Raw genomic sequence first — 18,859 nt, 5'->3', positions numbered from 1 at the left:
AAATAACACTTCAGGGCAATTTTTTAATAATTTGAGCGACCCAAATAACGGATACGTCATCGGAAAATGCGTTCAGCGTGTGACCTCTGGTGTGACCTCTGAAAATATCAGGATAAAAAAACGCGAACTGTAAATTTAGTCATCGTAAAATAGATTAAATTTCCGATTTTAAGGTATTTTTTTGGCATTCCTAGGGTATCCTAGAAGTCATCAAAGATAAGCGATGGCTATGGCTGGTCTTTCAAACGAGAATGCCCTTTGGATGGGAGATGTAAGTAATTCTTTTCTCTTGCCTAGAAACAAAGTTGCAAAATTCTGCACACATTTCATCATTCATGACATTGCATTGATCTTGATGATGACAAACTGAGCATGCACATTGTGCATGTCACACTAAACAATAATCTTTTAGACCACCCGAGCTATATAAGGTTAAAATTCCTAATTTTATCAAATTAAAATCAAGCAAAGTTAAAAATGTTTTCAGCCGTAAACTTCCCTTTCAGTCGGGGATAAGCTCTCTATAGGGCGACCTCGCAAACCTCGCTCAACAAGGCGACCTCGCCGCACAGGGTGACAATGTATCGCTGTATACGGCGATAACAGGTTTAATCCCCCACTTCACAATCAAAAGCACTTCGTTCTTCACAAAATATTATAAGTTCGATAGTAAGCTTAAATAAAGGTCTTACAACTCAGCACACCACTAAGAAATCCAACGCACACTTTTTTTGATGGAGAGTTGAAAAGTTGGGAGGAAATTTGTGCAAGAACTTGTATCTTGAAACATGCAACATCGCCAGAAATTGTTCACTTTCGTCGGCTTCGTGGGAATTGCCCAAGTCGCCATCTGTAAATAGGTCCAGAAATAACTGACAATTACCATATGCATGGATCCGGGGGTAAACATAGCCTCATCTTTCGGATGCAAATGGATAAAAAACAGTAACAATTCTAAAAGAAATGGCCCAAGGAGATGCAATTGCTGCGGATGAATTTAGAATGTAAAGCGGCAGGCCCTTAGGCTAATGAAAGTTGACTCCCAGTTTCCCGTTACCCGACTCCGGTCAGAAAAAAATGCCGATCAAATATTTCATTATTTTCCATTATTTCATTATTTCACATTTTCAAGTTTTTAAGAAAAAAGGATAGTTTTAATGTCATCTTTCACGTCCGACACATATTTTAAGCACTTTTACGCCGACCCTGACCGGCCCGAATAGTCTTTACAAACGCTGGGTTAAACTACGTGGTAAAATGGCGATATCGTAGAGGCGCATTTACTGGAGACTAGGAATTCCCTGCATCTAAGTTTCTCCTACCACTAAATGGATAGACCGAACACAAAGAGAGGCAGCCAAGTTCATGGGAACCAGCGTATGAACAAATATGAAAGCATTTCTACCGTAGCGCGCTATATATAGACAACATCAAAATAAATAAAATAAACAAAATTTGAAGTCAAATTTATTCTGCTTTTCTTACAAATATTTATGTATTTAATAAAATAAACTTATAAATAAAATGATTTATTTGTCAATTTCTTGCATGGTTGTTTTATTATTAACACGTGCACCCTGTGATGATTTTTACCAGCAACCTCCAGTTTGTGCAAGTAGACAAACTAATTTCCGTATAAATATTGCTTCCAAAGATGTGCTAGTGGAGAGTAAGTTTGGTTTGTAAAAAGTAGTGTGCAATAGAACACACAGACACAGTGTATTTATATGGAAAAGTGGTTCTCCAAAGACTATCATGGACTTCTGGTGCTTTCATATGTTGCACAACCTATAGGTTAATTTGAAGATTCCAAAGAAGATGTGCTTAATTAAAATTTGTTTTGAAGTGAAGCATGGTCATTACTAACTATACTTTATTATTTTATTTGGGCCTCAAAACATAGCATTCCGTAATTAACTTTGCACCGATAATGAAAGTTTGAAAATAATGAATAATGAATAATGAAACAGTCACCTACCCAGTCATGAAAAACTATGTAACGGGAAACTGGGGATCAACTTTCATTAGCCTTATATGGGCATGACTATGGCATGACGCTCTTTGAGCATGAGCAGTTATGTACAACAAAATGGCGGTGCACACTTTGAAAGTAATTCCACAACTTTGCACATCAATTTACACACTTTAAACTTGGATTTTTGAAAAATCATTACTGAATGAATAAAAAGCGAAATAATATGTACCATAATCTAACGTTTGAACAAAAATTATGAATTTTTTTAGTAAGCTTAATGTCGCCAAATTCGGCGATATCGCTCTATACAGCGATCGTCCCTGATCGCCCTATAGAGAGCTTATCCCCGACTGCTTTTACTAAGTTTTAGCTTTTCCGTTCATGCCAGGGGGGGGCCAGCCAACAAGATTGACTGAATTTTGATGTCGTCATTGGTTTAACTTTAACACGTAAACACAAAAATGTCTCAAATAATTCCAAAAGTGTATGTATGTTATCAAGCACTATTTTATCAGTCTAAATCCTTTGAGGTTCGACAGTGAACCTCTGACATTGTTATTGTATTAGTAAGTCTGTTTTTTTTATAATTTTTTGTATGAATAATGCACGATATGTTATGATATATACTAAAAATTCCCCCCACGTAAACCAATACGAATACGTGGTGGTCAGTGTCCGAAATAAGGAAAATATGGAGGTTGTCCCGAGGACAACTAAAGCATAAATTCTGCTTGTCCTCAAAACATTTTGGTTGTCCCCAAAATGTGTCATATTTAAGAGAGTAAAATATAGTGCTTGTCCAGAGGATAAGTACATAGCTCAATATAGTTGTCCCCAGTGATTTTTGGACAAGAGGACAAGAGGATAAGTGCTTATTTCGAAAACTGGTGGTGGTGTAACGGTAAGTATCTTCGCCTGCCAAGCGAGAGGTCCGAGATCGATCCCCACCCCCGGCGATAATTTATTTTTTCTTCACATTCATTTTGAATCCAAAATTATTTATTTTCATGTGAAAATGTATACATTGCACTGGGAAATATATTTTGTGCATTTTTTTCTGTTAAACAGGGCCAATAGAGCTAAAAATACACCTCGGCTCCGTCGGGGTGCCACGTCCAGGCAGTGTTGCCGTTATATTGTCTGTTTTGTTTACGCTATTGGCTGTTGCCGCATTAAATGACGGTCGGCCACCATCGTCTGCGTTCATGCGTTGGATCATCGACCGTCGAACAACAAAGATTAGTCTAGAATAGAAAGCAGCTTTATATGTGATCATTTCTATTTAAAGGTTAAAATTACGAATTCATCAAATTAAACTTTTGCATCATAAGGTTAAAGATGTTCTTAGACTTGGTTAATAAATACAAACATGCCTTTTTTATTTCGTCAAACAAGCTTTATTTTGTTCCAAAATCCATGTTTTTATCACAATTTTTGCCGTAAAAGAGCTGAATAGTGAATACAAAACCAGTGATGCAAACTTTAAAACTTTCGCGTAGCACAAGCAGTCGAGCACTTGTTGTACGCTCATTTTGACGGTTATTTACGCTCGCGAACCAATTTTTCATTTATTCAAGCTGGCAAATTTCTTGAGAAAACACAATGTATTTTTCTTTAATTAATTCCCTTATTTCACAAATTGCACATCTTTATATCATCATGTGATGCTGATTTTATGAAGGTATGTTTCTTGCTTTTCAGATAATTGTTTTTTGAGACAAAAAATTTCTGGCAGAATCCCCTGTTTTCGCTTGTTTTCAAAAAGTTGTTTTTGTTTCTACCCCATAATTTCCCTCATTTATCGGAGCCCTGCCCTCCTTCCAATAGATTAAACTGCGTCCCTCCAAGTGATGAAAGTCAAAATTTTCGCGCGCATTTCAGCACATAATCAATTGAAACAGGGATGCCAGTTTTCCGGATATTTCGAAATCCGGACCGCACGTTTTTTTAAAAAATTCGATCGACGATCATAAAAAATCTCCCGTTGGAAGGAAAAAAAAGCTGAGGAAATCTCCAATTTTAAAATGAAAATTCCTTAGAACCCTGACTGGATGACTCAACTAGATAATGGTACTCATTTAACATGCATGTGGTCAAATTTTTATATTATTGAGAACACCTTTTCATGCCCAAAATTGATGAATTTTAGTCCATTATCGGACCAGCATATTATACTGAGTGTGTCGGCCTTTGCGTTCAAAAACTCATCTCTTTTTCCTCAACAAATATTACCCAAGTAAGAAGTATGTAATGTGTATTAATGAACGATGACGTTTGAGATGATGCTGGACTGATGATGCTGATGCCGTATAGGTAGATGTATACTCTAATATCAAGTCATGTTTAAGTCTAAATGGAAATGAACTTCGGTCAAAGGTTTGATATGAACCTTTTAGCTGTATCCTTTGGCTTTGTGTAGCCGTCGTTGTGAACATGGGGGGTGGGGGGAGGTTGGGTGGGGGTGGTTGAGTGTGTGTAGGCCTATGTATTTGCGGTTTAGGCCTACTATTTTAGTCCCAATTTGTAGTGACATCACTCTGTCTCTGTATGTTTAACATACCGAATTTTACAAATTACTCTTATCATACAATGTCCGGGTACAATGTATTCTTCATGCACAATCATGGGGGGGGGGGAAAAAATTTGATGAATCATTGTTTTTATATTGCGCATTACATATATCAATTTCAATCATGTAGGCCATGTTATTAGGCCAAAAAAACACTTTGAAGAATGTCTCCCATCATGTACAAAAGTATAGGAAACAGAACATTTCAAACCACTTTTTTAGGATGAAGGAAGCATTTTTTCAAAAAAAGTCCAAAACAGGTTTTTTTTATCAAAAATGGTCTCTTTTGGGTTGCTAAATCTGCTAAAATGTTTGTCGTCCTGAAATTTCAACCAAAAGGTGGGGGTGGGTGGGGTGGGGTGGGGGAGGCAGTGGATGCCAAGCACAAATTGTTAATTATTGTTTTATTTTTCTGCTTCACATCTATCTCAACATCAGCCATATTGGTCATGTAATAAAGCCAAAAAACATTTTTTAAGAGTGTCTCTTGTGCATAAAAGTATTGGCCTTTCCTGTGGTGCTAAATGTGCAGAAACCATCTGGCTTCGGGGGGCTTTGCCCCCTCGACCCCCAACAGGGGCTTTGCCCCTGGACCCCACGCCGTGAGGGACATCATTCTGTCTCTGTATGTTTAACATACCGAATTTTACAAATTACTCTTATCATACAATGTCCAGGTACAATGTATTCTTCATGCACAATCATAAGTACCCCCCCCCATGTGGGCCCCCCTCCCACATACCCGAAGGGGGGTAAAAAAATTGATGAATCATTGTTTTTATATTATGCATTACATATATCAATTTCAATCATGTAGGCCATGTTATTAGGCCAAAAAAACACTTTGAAGAATGTCTCCCATGTACAAAAGTATAGGAAACAGAACATTTAAAACCACTTTTTTAGGATGAAGGAAGCATTTTTTCAAAAAAAGTCCAAAACAGGTTTTTTTTATCAAAAATGGTCTCTTTTGGGTTGCTAAATCTGCTAAAATGTTTGTCGTCCTGAAATTTTAACCAAAAGGTGGGGGTGGGTGGGGTGGGGTGGGGGAGGCAGTGGATGCCAAGCACAAATTGTTGATTATTGCTTTATTTTTCTGCTTCACATATCAACATCAGCCATATTGGTCATGTAATAAAGCCAAAAAACATTTTTTAAGAGTGTCTCTTGTGCATAAAAGTATTGGCCTTTCCTGTGGTGCTAAATGTGCAGAAACCATCTGGCTTTGGGGGGCTTTGCCCCCTCGACCCCCAACAGGGGCTTTGCCCCTGGACCCCACCAGGGTCCCTTAAGCGGGCCCCTGGACCCCCACGCCGTGAGGGACGAGAGCTCCGCTCGCTACGCTTCGCATTTAGTATTTTATGAAATATTTTTTTCCTTCCCAACTTCAGGAGGCCACTGGTATCCCTGAATTGAAAGGACATTTTATGACCGATATTCAACTTCTAGTAACCAAAATTAATTAGTGTATAGGCCTTTTTGTCCAAAATTTTGGCGTGAATCAGAGAATTGATTCTCGCAAAGAATCTCGTAAACAGATTTGTGTGAATCAAAGTTGATTCCCGCAAACGTTTGTAGTTTACACAGAAGTTGATTTGCGAGAATCAAATGATTCCCACAAATTTATTCTGCAAGAATCAAGATTGATTCTCGCACTGTGAAACGAAATTCTGACCCTGGTTCACACTGAGTAAAGCCCATATGGAAATATCCTTGTGAAGTACAAAGATTCACATGTGAAAATGTACAGCAAGCTATTACTTCAGAAATATCACATATTCCACTTACCATTGAATCCTATCTTAACCAGCTGTGTTTCTATTTACATATTCCTGTTTTAAATTACCCCCGAAAATTACCATTTTTGCGCATTAAGGTAGTACTACACCCCTGGCCAATTTTGTGCCTATTTTTGCATTTTTCTCAAAAATTATAGCGCATTGGTGACAAGTAAGATATGTATATTACAGGGGCAAGGACTACAACTACTGCACTGAAAATTTTATTTCAGCACAGACAACAGTTGTGGAGTTACATGTACAGTCAAAAATGAGGGAAAACCAATATTTGATCAATAAATCAATAACTACTTGTCTTGAGTCACTGAAATTCCAGTGTAGTAACTGGATTCCTTGCCCCTATAATATACATAACTTTTGTTACCAGTGTTTTATTAGTTTTTGAGATAAATGCAAAAATATTTGCAAATTTATCAAAGGGTGTAGTACCCCCTTAACTTTGATTAAAACAGGGCAAAATTGCAGTGACTCTGTTGAATTTTTAGCCAGCATGGCTAGTGATCATTTAGGCACCTCACGCAATGTGCACATTTCACTTACTATGCAGAGCAGAAATAGATGGTGCATGCAAGTCAAATCTGTGTAAGATACTGTTTACAGCCATGGTAGTTGACCTGTCATGATAATGCACTACAATACAGGTTAATGATATGTCAAAACATATCAGCCAATAATATTGCACCACACATATTAAAACATGTGTGCCATGTGTGGCCTCATGGTCATCAAGGTTCTCTGAAAAAAATTTAGCATGTGGGTAGACATGCATGATTGATTCTCAATTAAAGATGCCATGTGGGTGGGTGTGGCTTAAAATGCCACTGAATACAAAATTGGTATTACCAGGCATGCATGTGTGCATAATGTGAGGGATATCCTAGCTTGTGAATGTGTACAGCCCTCGAATTAACCCTCGGCACCCATGCCATTTTGCCGTGGGTGCCCACCTCCACTGCCGTAATGCCCTCAAAATATGTCCTTTACCCAAGGCAGTCACTTGCCGTGCCCTCTAATGAAGTTGCCGTCGGTGCCCCAGCCCTGCCCTTCATTATAAAATCATCTATATGTTTGTCTGTGTTTTCTTCACTTTTGAGAAATTGCCTTGGCACCCTTCTCAAATTTTCAACAGTTGCCATGATGCCCTCTTGAAATATTACAAACTGCTGTGCTGCCTTGCCTTTTCAGTGAAAATTCAAGGCAGTTATCAACTTGCCCTAAAAAGTTGCCGTGCCCCTTCAGATCCTTAATTCGAGGGCTGAATGTGTATTCAGTATTTTCCATGCACCAACAACTGTGTGCAGAAATTGGAAACACTTGTTTGTACCAGGATACCTTTGTGCATGTACACTAAGAAGGCTCCTCAAAATTGAAGGAAATACTGCAATTAGGTAAGTTTAAGTTAGGGATCAATTTTCATTAATGTTGATTATAAATATTTTTTGGTACTATCCAAAAGTTGGTACTATTAATTTGCTTACAACTGGTGTAGAAAGTCATGTTCTGAAATGTAAACAAGTCCGAATTGGCTGAAACAACAGAGATTTGCTTCACATGGTACACAGCCATTCCATGGCTGTGTACATGTACACATAACCCTGGGTACCGGTTGTTGCATATAAATCATGTGCGTTCCTGATGAATTTTGACTGCATCGGTTTGCTATGGATGTAGACATATAATGTCAAAATCAAATTCAGAAACACAATGATATTGAGTACCAAATCGTTCATATTCATTGTACCTGAATATACATGTAGTGTGATGCCATCGTGTAAGAGACTGTTGTTAGTCGCTCATTTCAATTCCAATCCCCAGAGCAGGCATGAAAAAGGGAAACCAGTGGGCACTTTGAATCTAAACCTTTCTTTCAATACTTTTGTTCACACAGATTGAGCCGTTCATGGATGAGCAGTATATCCTGAATGCATACAAAGCAATGGGAGAAGACGCAGTCAGAGTGAAATTTGTGAAAGATAAGAAGACTGGGTACGTATACTTGTACATGTAGAGATTCAATTAATTGAGCTTACAGTATTATCTATTCTATAGAGCATGATGAGATAACATGAAGCTCTTCACAAGGAGGACAGTTTAAAGCAGTTGATATTTTTAACATATTTTTATTTGCTGTACAAATGTCGCTATTTCATATTGCAAGTTCAATTTCAGATTGATATATTTAAGGTGCAAATTCAAAGGCCAAAGCTTGTAGCATGACCTATGTGCTATATTTGTTGTTGTTGTGTGACATCAAAATTGATCGTTGCCAGGTTGACTGGTTCACTCTGTTTGTGTTCTTAACCACAATCAATATGATCACAACATAAAGACAATGTGATGCTAACAGACTGCAAACCAAGTGTGACCCAGTAATAAGGTATGACATATTCACTACAATGGCAAATAGGCCAGTTAAAAGCAATTTGAAATCAGTCAGAATAATTTTGAATGGATTTAATTGGTGAATGTGTAGAAATTAGCATGGGCATTATTTCACTTTATGATCATAAAAATATATAATTTATAGATACTTTGTTTCACCTCAAGTTTGGTAATGATGTCAGTGCCAACAAACAAAACAAACCATGTGCAAGCAAATACGCATACACTCTGGGATTATGTTAGAGCATGTGATTCGCTTGTACGGCCAATGATATACGCACCTATCCTATGTGCTACGTCACTACCAAATTTTAGATAAAACACAGTGATTATTTGTTTCAAAGTGAAAATTTGTAATAATAATTACAAGGATGTGATTTGGTATAAAATAATATTTGCATCATTTATATTTTACTTTAATATCTTTATTGTGTTACAGGGGTCGTGCATTTTTCTGCTTTGTGATCTTCAGAGACAAGGCTCAAGCATCAAGGGTATTACAAGTTTTAAATGGAAAGTCACTCCCACAAAATGCAGCTGTAAGTGTTAAAATAACAACATGGCACTAGTCACTTTAAGGTCCTATCGGGGATCCCCGCAAAGGAGTAAAAATATTTAAATTTTGTAGGAATGGCATAGCATAAAAGTGAGGATATTCAATAAAATTGTCATTGTTTTTTCGTATGAAAAAAAAATTGACAAAAAGGAAGAAAATAGCAGTGTTGAAAAAATATGAAGCTCCGTTAAGTTGTGTGTTGCTCCAAGTGTCAATACAGACCGACTCATACATGGACTAAAAATAATGTGACCTTTTACCGTAATTAGATTGTATTTGATCACTTCACTTGCAGGGTACCATAAAGATTCAAGAATGACGCATATTGGCTCTCTTGACATAACAAAAATTTTAGGCACAAGTTAAAATGCCTTCCCGTAAGAATCTCATCAGCAAATAAGGGCACGCACACCGACCCTTAATTCTTCAGAGGACAGAGCTCTCTATTTGTACGTGAAATTTATTTTGGCCAAACACAGCGATGGAGATGAGAATCAGTTCATGACAAAAACAACATTTATATGCCAAAAAACGTACAGTTATGAATTAAAATGTATATACAGTACAATAGTTTTTCACATATAATTTGCATTGTTCACGTCATGTATCAACTTCATGGAGAGGAAAATATCGGACTTACTGCATGATATACACACATGTGATAGTGCAGAATTCAGCATACTTAATTTACTTGGAATCAAGTTGCGTGTGACTTCAGTGTATACAAATGGCGGAAAAACTAAAAGTGGTGGGGTCCTGACTTTGTAAATAAAAAGGGTGCCTTTGTAAAAAGCTTAAAGTGTGGGGATTTGACCCCACTGCCAACTATGTTAAGATATGAATTTCATTTCTTATATGATATGTAATAATTTTCCTATTTTCCTTAATTTTACAGAAAAGATTCAAGCTCAACTTTGCACAGTATGGAAGAGATTCCTATGCGTAAGTTACCTGTCATTCTGCTTCTTTGTATTAACACACTTTTGAGATGAAAATGACTGTATATTTCAAATATGCAACCTCTTTACTTGCATTACTTACACATTTTGTTATGAAGCTGATAAAATCTGGCGTAGTTAATATTTTGATTGTTTTCTTAATTTATTTACTTAAATACCGTTCAATATTTTTCTGACAGAAATTAAGATCATATAGATATGAATTGATTTTTAACAAGCATGCTCAAAAAAAAATTATGTTATATGTAAGATATATGTTGTGATTATTGAAACATGTAAATTGTAATATTTTTATCTAACCCTTAACTTTTTGCAGAATTTTTTATCATAATTGCATAAATTATTGTAGACAGTGCACAATTTGAGGTTATTGTTTGGAAATTAGGTAATGAATTATAGAAGACATTGCCATGCATGTCTTATGCATAACGCATGCAATATGGAATAAAGTGTATCAATCGTAGTAATAATACTTCCAGTCAGTCGCCTCAAATTGAGCATGTTATGATTATTTGATAAAATAAATCATTTAAGTTAAAATTATTAAGGTCGTCTTCAGATTTCGTTACTTTCAACTGTTGTTTAGCATTGAAGAATGGAAAATTGAAGGCTGAAAATGACTTGCATGTACACATCCTACCGCAATTGCAAAACGTTTGACGGATCATGTGTGCGTTTAACGTTCCCATCCCTAATTTAAGTAATTTTGTAACAAACAAAACAACAAGAATCTTCATTTTGCTTTGTTTGTATTAAATACAAATTAAATATATCCATAGGCCTATGGTTCTGTCTCTTCTCTGGTGCTCCTCATGTTCCCTAGGGTCGAGTGCTATGTATTCTCTCTGTACGTAGGTGAACTGACCCCTGAGATTACCGATGCAGTACTTCACAAGTTCTTTGATAAGAGATACCAGTCAGTCATGGGGGCTAGAGGTATGTTGGTGTGAGTTTGTAATTAACATAAGCACCTGTCTTTTGTTTTATCAAGTAGCTCTCCTGAATTCTCACTGTACGTTGGGGAGTTGACTCCAGATGTCACAGATATAATGCTGCTGGGGTTCTTTGCCAAGAAATATCAGGCTGTGAAAGAGGCTAAAGGTAGGTTGGGTTTAACAGCCCTGGAATTGGAATAGTTTATTCTAATCTCTGTTACCAAAGAGCTGCAAGTATTCTATGTTTATAGAGCTTTACGCCTAGTACAGTCAGGGATGTTACACACCAAGGCAGCTTTTATATGTGTGTATTTTTTGTTTCTTTCCATTTACACATTAATCATTTTTCTAAACATTTAAATGGTGGCTTGTCTTTTTACATTTGGCACTTGCTGCAAGTCCGCTATCTCAAAATTACATCGATAAAACCTATGCTAACTAACTTCCATCAGTTCGTTCCAAATTATTGTAAAATTTCACTAAGTAAATTTGTGGTATTTACCTGTAATGCACTATTTGTGTGACATCGCCACCATCTTGGATATGAACCCAGAAACTAACTAGAAATAGTCGTACTTCAGGATTTTTGCCCAAAATTTAAAAACTTTTTTTATTAACAAGTTGCTCCCAATAAACATCCCTTTTGAAAAATGTATGATAAGGAGCAATACAATATGTACAGGATGTGTATAATATCAGTTACAATGTGTGTCTCTTACCTTATAGTGGTTACAGATTCCCACGGCAAATCAAGAGGGTACGGATTTGTACGATTTCACAACGAGCATGAGCAGTCGATGGCGCAGGCTCAGATGAATGGGGCCAAAGGACTTGGTGGCAAGCCCATCAGGGTCAGTAAAGCAACACCAAAAATAGCGTAAGTAAACACATGGCTGCAGTGTTGTAATGTTATTATACTGATAATCAATTAAAAGTAGAAATTGCTTGAAACTTTAATGTTTGCACTCTTCGCTCTCAACCAAAGAGAATATACCCAAACTCAAAATTTATAAATCAGCCATTTCAGTTTGTTACTCATAGAAGGCAAATAGTGTACTTAAATATGTGACATGATCTGGTCCATGGGGGCCAAAGGAGGCATTTTTGAAAATTGAGTTACTGTAATTATTACATTATACATACAAAAGGGCTATCATTTACTGAAAATACCAATGGTCTAGCATACTTGGTTCAAAAGTTCTGAAGTTTTCGATGTATTTTATTGTTTTTTACTCCGTATTTTTACCTTTATCTCAGTTTCATATTTGCCGCCTTTGGCCCCCATGGACCAGATTGTGTCACATATAATAATAGTTTGCACTTCTAAGATTGAGCACTCTGCGCTTAGTGCTACGCAAAAATGCAAGCAACAAAACTCTTTGAATCAAAGTTTGCCGGTTGCATAGCCAAATTATGTGGAGGTACACAACTTGCCTTCCATGAGCGACACACTAACATGGCATAGTCTGTTCTCTTTGGTTTACCTCATTGCTCTCAAAGCAGCTATTGTGAAAATAATAGCAGACAACTATGTTCTTTTTTGCATAGGTCTATGTAAGAATACTCATAATTAAACATTAAAAACATGCCAAGTAGTTCAACATTGGCAAAATGCACAAAGTTACACACTCAAAAGTTACCAATTTTACAATAGTCACTTTGTCAAACTTGATCAAATTCAACACGGACAACAGAAATTTAAAATAAATGAAAAATTAGGGTGGGAGATGACTACTCCCATGATCTAGGTTGTATGTGTTTTGTGATCAAGTAGATCAAGTAGTATTAAACTCATGTACCAGTGTTATTGAGCATGCTAAGTTACTACCTGACAGCCAGAATGGATTTTTGGTTTGCAATTTATCCAGCCTGAAAGCAATGCCACCATGTCAGGCTTATGTTACAGTAAGTTGTCAGTCCTAGCTCACAGTCAGTTTCAAAAAGAGTAGGGTGTTGACCCCTGCTGTCCCAATCATTCTGTTACTGTTTGGATATTCACAATTTTTCAAATCATATCAGTACTGGTACTTAAAAGTACTAACTTGATTTGCACTGTAAGGTTGCCATCCTGGATGAAAGGGACTGATTCGGATATCAGCATAAAACAGCAGCGCTGTGCGGATCTTGGTGAAATCACGTTATAAAAAAAGCGTGATATGTATGTATGTCTAAGATTAAGATTAAATGTTTATTGCCAAAAGTACACTGTATTGCATTGTATTTTATTTTATTATGCTTTATCACTGATATATACATACATGTTTAGTCGTAGGCAGTAAGTGAGAACAATTCAACTACCCAGAACTTAGACTTTGATCAAATCTTTACAAAATTATTTTGTTCATTCAGATTTTATTTATTGTGTTCATAAAGAAATTGCATTCAATGTAACACTAACTAAAATATATGCCTTCTCTATCTCTTCCTCCACAGTCGACAAATAGACAGAGCATTCCAGAATGCCAGCAACACAATAGCAGTGAAGACAACCAGTAATCCAGCCTTCAACAGGCCCAATCCACCTGTTACATACACCTCAGACTTTGACTACCCTGGATTCTACAGTCACTGGAACAGATATAATCACTGCTACTACTCACAGACAACAGCCCCCTTAAATGGGGCAGGGGATGCTTCAAAACTGGTGAGTTACTACTAAAGTTTGGTCGGCTTATATAAGACAGAAAAAATAAGACTCGTAACACCTTGTATTGATATAGAATGGCGTGCATGCAGTTGGGTGCAGTGCTTACGCTAGTTGTGCGTTGCGTAATGAATGACTGGCGCACCTGTATGTGAATTTACACGAGCGGGAGTTGGGACTTCATTGATGTGCGCAGTAACAAAAGCCGAATAATTTCTGCCTTACGTATATAAGGCAAACAAACTTTAATGTTACTAAACAGTTTTCATGATTTCAATGTGTTGAGTGCGACATGCATTGGTGTGTGCGCAGCAGTGGTGTACAAAATTTCTATGGGGAATTTGAATATCAAGAATTGTGTGGTAACAATCAGAAAAGAAAACACAGCCCTATTTTTTCAGATGTTTGGGTTGGTTTGAAAAGGGCAATACAAACTCATTTTTAGGCCTAACCTATCTGAATGATTATTTTTTTAAAGAGTTGCAAGTTTCTAATTAGTGTGTTTCTTTTCTTTTCCTCTTTTTATTGCAGACTGATGATGACATGTTAGAAGGTAAGGTTGGCTCTTCATTCTCTTTATACTTTAAAAGTATATACTTTAATAGACACTTGATGTTAGCAAAGATTACTCAAATGAATGTTTTCTGGAAAAAGGTCTGATTTCCTAGGAAAATAACCCAGGAAATATGATGATAAGCAGCTTTTCCCATAATTTCGTATGTACTTTTTATTTAGGAATGCAAAATTCACCGCCCAAGTATTAATATTTCAGATGAAAATGGTTGGAATTTGAATTATTTAAAGCGTTGACCTTAGTTCTTTCAGTTCTTGTGTTAAAGTCAATAATATATGAAAACGATAGCTTTTGGGCATTTTCCCCCTTCCGAAAAAAAAAATGTGCATATGGGGCAGAATTGACACCCTTAAGTTATATCAAGCCTTGGGATCTCCTTTACAGAACCCATATCATTCCGCTTGTGTGTCAGCTTTATTTGTCTCAATATTTGAGTGCAAACACTGTTATATAATTTTTCACCCTGATATGGCAGTGACGTTAACGCGTTGAGGCAGCTGTTTCACACAAAAATCTATGTGGTGTTTCAAAATGCATGCGTCTGTACGCCAGCACTTGGAGCAAATGCTAGCAATTTGAACCTGCGGCCATTGAAATACGCACTGAAGTCACTGCCACATCAATAGTATATTTCATGCTCCCCTCCAACCCACCTTAACAGCTTTGATCTCTTCTTTTGCAGACCCAACACTGACAATAGACGTAGACAGGATGAATATGGAATACATTGATCAAAGTGAAGAGTTCTACCTGGCTGTAGAGGATTCACGGTGGTTTGCTATCGACTCCATCACAACAACATACGATGATGTGTGCAAAGCATGAACAACTTTGGTCGCTTTGGTCTGTCGGTCCAGTAGTAGTACACCTAGAAACTGTTGGTACTGTGTTACAAGTATTTTTTGTGCAAACTTTCTGTGGACAGTGATGCTGATGTCTGTTTCAGCATGATCATGATAGAACTATTTTGGTCTCCATGGGTGACGATTCAAAATGGTGAATTTCCATAGCATTATAGTCTGTCAACTCAGAAGTACAAAGTAAATAGACCTTGGAATCTGGAAGTATGAGAATAATTATTTCAGTACAGTGCGTGTGTGAGTACTTCTTTGGCGTGCCAACTGTTGCGCGATTTGTACTTGCCAAGCATAACACGCTCTTTATGCATCGACCCCAGATGCCACAGATTTAGTTTGTACTTCTAGGTTGAAGCAGTATAGGCACTGGGCTATTCTGAGATATAGATTATTTTTAAGTCTAATCTCATTGTTGCCATCAGATGTTTTAAAAGATGTATATATGCCGAGTCACCATCCAGCCAAGATTCTGACAGCTCCAAACCTTTTCCTGTGGATTTATGGGGAAGGTGGTAAAAAACATTTTAGCCCTGAGTCATAGGTCAATGGATTCTTCGTATAAGATACTGGATTTTAGTGTAGGATTTCATAATGATATCTTATTATGATTGAATCATGTGGATGAATTTCATAGTATGTGAAAAAAATTACTTTTTAGTACCAAGTTTAGTGTCATTTCAGATCGAGGGAACAAACCAAAAGTTTGATGTCCTATAAATGAAGGTCCATTCGGTAGTGGGGGGTCTAGAAATTCAATTACATAGTCGTTTGTAAGAAAACTATTGTGTGAAAATATCTATCAGTCAAAGTTGAGTTTTTATGAAGATTTAATATGATGCTCCACAGTGATTAAGATTTCAAATTGAATCAATATTCTATTAATCTGAAGGGCAGGATGTGAACAAAAATATGCATCAGTTTTCGATGCATCTGTTTAATTTGAGTATAAGGAGGCAATTAATGTGCTCCAATACATTTATTAATTATGAATATGGTACACATGGTACAAGAGCCTTCCATTGTACAATAAACATGATAAATATCCTAGAAATACTGGTTGGAATCTTAAGCTTTCACACTTGCGTCTCAGGGAGTGAGTGGGTCAGTCTCCTGACAAACAGACTTTCATTTGTAGGACGTCAAACTTTTGGTTTGTTTTCATTGCTGAAATAAATATTTCAAATTCAGAAAAGCTTTGTTTCTACAATTACATATCAACCTTTTCCAACAAAATTGTATCCAAAATGACTGCATTCTGATTCATTCATTTAAGAGATCAAGAATTATGTAAACCAGGATCCTCACTAGCTTAAAATACTCTTTGTGTGTCTCTGAAATAACAAGTTGACCAAACCTTCTCCCAACATTTCTATTGAATCAACTTACGAATTACAATCTCATAAATGCTCCATCGGTTCTATTCATCTTACGTGCATCGCTTTTGTCATGAAGAAACTTGTATCTGATCCCCACTAGAATTTCTTTAACAGCTTCCTACTTGTGGTTATTTGGGAAGAATGTTTAGATTGATGCCCCATGCTGTTTACCTATCAAAATATGTTTGGTACCATTCAAAATCATATTTGGGTGTAAACATTTTAAAGTACTAACATGTGAAGTCCTGTCAAACAACATAATTTTAGTTTGAGGGTACATAACGTATTCCAGTGTGATGAATTTGCACCAGTTTTGATAATAAAATTTCAGAACAAAAAAAATAAATATATGAACTGTTCATTGTGTCTTAATAACAAGTGTCAGTTTTTAGTGATTCAAATCAAGTTAACAATTGTCACATTCTAAACAAAAGAACTTGTTTGAGAAAAAATCTTCAGTTACCATGGTAACCCATGACAAACAGTGAATAAGCTTATTTTTGTCTGTTGTCGAGACATTTTTGACAAGTTGAACAAACCAGGACCTTCCTTATTCACCTTAAAAGCCCTGGGAAAGCAACCAGGTACTTATTATTAGAAGTCCAACTGGACATTTGCCATCTAAAATAGTAGAACCTTTCATGGTGAAAAACAGGATCTGCAAAGTTAATGTTGGAGCCAATGAAATGGGCTATTCCATCCTCACTACCCCTGTGGAAGATTTTGGAAATATCATCCACAGGGGGAGTATGTTTTTCAAATGTAACTGGTCAGTGTTGATCATTTTGAAACCCATACTAGGCCATTTTTGGCGTGCGAAAAATCCCAATTTCTGACTATTTTAGCCCAAATGAAGGTGTGTTTTGCTATTTGATGGACCAGTGCGCAAGAACTAAATTTTGCAATTTTACCCTATATGGGCCCAAAACAGTGTTTTTTGTACCAAAAAGGAAGATGCACAGGGCAATTAATAATAGCTTCTTTTTTTCTATTATTATTTATAGGGGAACGTCCCCTGCCAAAATTAATGGGTGTGTGTTTCCCTGCTGCCTATGTGTGAATGTGTCAGAAGGACATTCCTCGTATTCAAAATGCAATTAGGGGTGTCTGATGTGCACCCAGGTCCCATAAAAATACTGTGCAAACGTTGCTATCCGATCCCTTAAGAAAGTCATTAAACTAGAAAGACCAGTTTTCAATCATCTTACAAGACATTTTTATTGGTTTAACCATATTAATAATATTATGCAAAATTATCTGAAAATTTGAAAACAAAATTATTCAAAACAATTCTTGTAAATAGTAGCTTTTAATTTGTATCCTACAATTAGTTATTATTTGAACATCCTCCAATTATAAAGCATTTAAATATTTTATACATTAAAAAACAACTTCAAACATTCCTTATAATTAAATATATTAAGATATATATACAATTTGATGTCTCTCATCAGTATCTATGCTGTTATTTAACGGCTCGGATAGCAACGTTTGCATAGTATTTTTTGTGAGACATGAGAGCACATCAGACACACCAAATTGTATTCTGAATATGAGGAATTTCCTGATGATATCAAATAATTTTAATTTGTTGAAATTCGTGATATACAAATTTTTATGGTATATTTTTGATATTTAACAGTCCTCAAAGTAAACTTTATAAATCTAGTGATATGTACTTAAAGTGTATGTAGCTGGGAGGAAAAGCCGTCCATCATTTGACAATTTTGAGCACTGGTATTGAAGATAAACATTTTCCCAAAAAGACTTTATAGGTCTTTGGGGGAAAATGTATATCTTCAATACAAAAAGTCAAAATTTTCAAATGATGGACGGCTCTTCCTTCCAGCTACACACTTTCGTAAATGTCAAAAATATCAATTTTTGATCATATTCCATAAAATTTGAAAAAAAAAATCAAAATTATTTGATATCAGAAGGACATTCCTTGTATTAAGAATGCAATTTGGTGTGTCTGATGTGCTCTCAGGTCCCACAAAAGATACTGTGCAAATGTTGCTATCCGAGCCGTTAATGCACAATCCTGTTTCTACTTCAATTTTATAGTTTCTTCATAAAAGATAATTATGAACATTTGGACAACATTTTTTTTAAATGTGTTTTTTTTTTCATATGAAACGTTTTAAAACTTTTTAATGACCTTTATAACCCGACATTTAAATGTTACTAAAACGTTTTGAATAAAACCAAAACACGTTTATGAATGTTTTAA

The 18,859-nt window shown here is 36.2% G+C and overlaps 1 protein-coding gene across 2 annotated transcripts; it reads left to right on the top strand.

The window, feature by feature from the left end:
• Positions 1-82: 82 nt before the first annotated feature.
• LOC140166297 (tRNA selenocysteine 1-associated protein 1-like) lies at positions 83-16,972 on the top strand. 2 transcript variants are annotated; one of them, XM_072189713.1, is made up of 9 exons: positions 83-271; positions 8,232-8,329; positions 9,165-9,264; positions 10,177-10,223; positions 11,235-11,341; positions 11,902-12,052; positions 13,609-13,819; positions 14,351-14,372; positions 15,076-16,972. In XM_072189713.1, the coding sequence occupies exons 1-9, from the start codon at positions 224-226 to the stop codon at positions 15,216-15,218; spliced, it is 927 nt and encodes a 308-aa protein (XP_072045814.1). In that variant the 5' UTR covers positions 83-223; the 3' UTR covers positions 15,219-16,972. The 2 variants fall into 2 exon arrangements, with proteins under 2 accessions (XP_072045814.1, XP_072045813.1); XM_072189712.1 differs by having other exon boundaries at positions 11,232-11,341.
• Positions 16,973-18,859: the final 1,887 nt, after the last annotated feature.

The sequence above is a fragment of the Amphiura filiformis genome, chromosome 12 (assembly GCF_039555335.1).
Source record: "Amphiura filiformis chromosome 12, Afil_fr2py, whole genome shotgun sequence".
Classification (NCBI taxonomy): Eukaryota; Metazoa; Echinodermata; class Ophiuroidea; order Amphilepidida; family Amphiuridae; genus Amphiura; species Amphiura filiformis.
The sequence above is the reverse complement of the archived record's forward strand: the minus strand, read 5'-3'. Positions and strand labels throughout refer to the sequence as shown.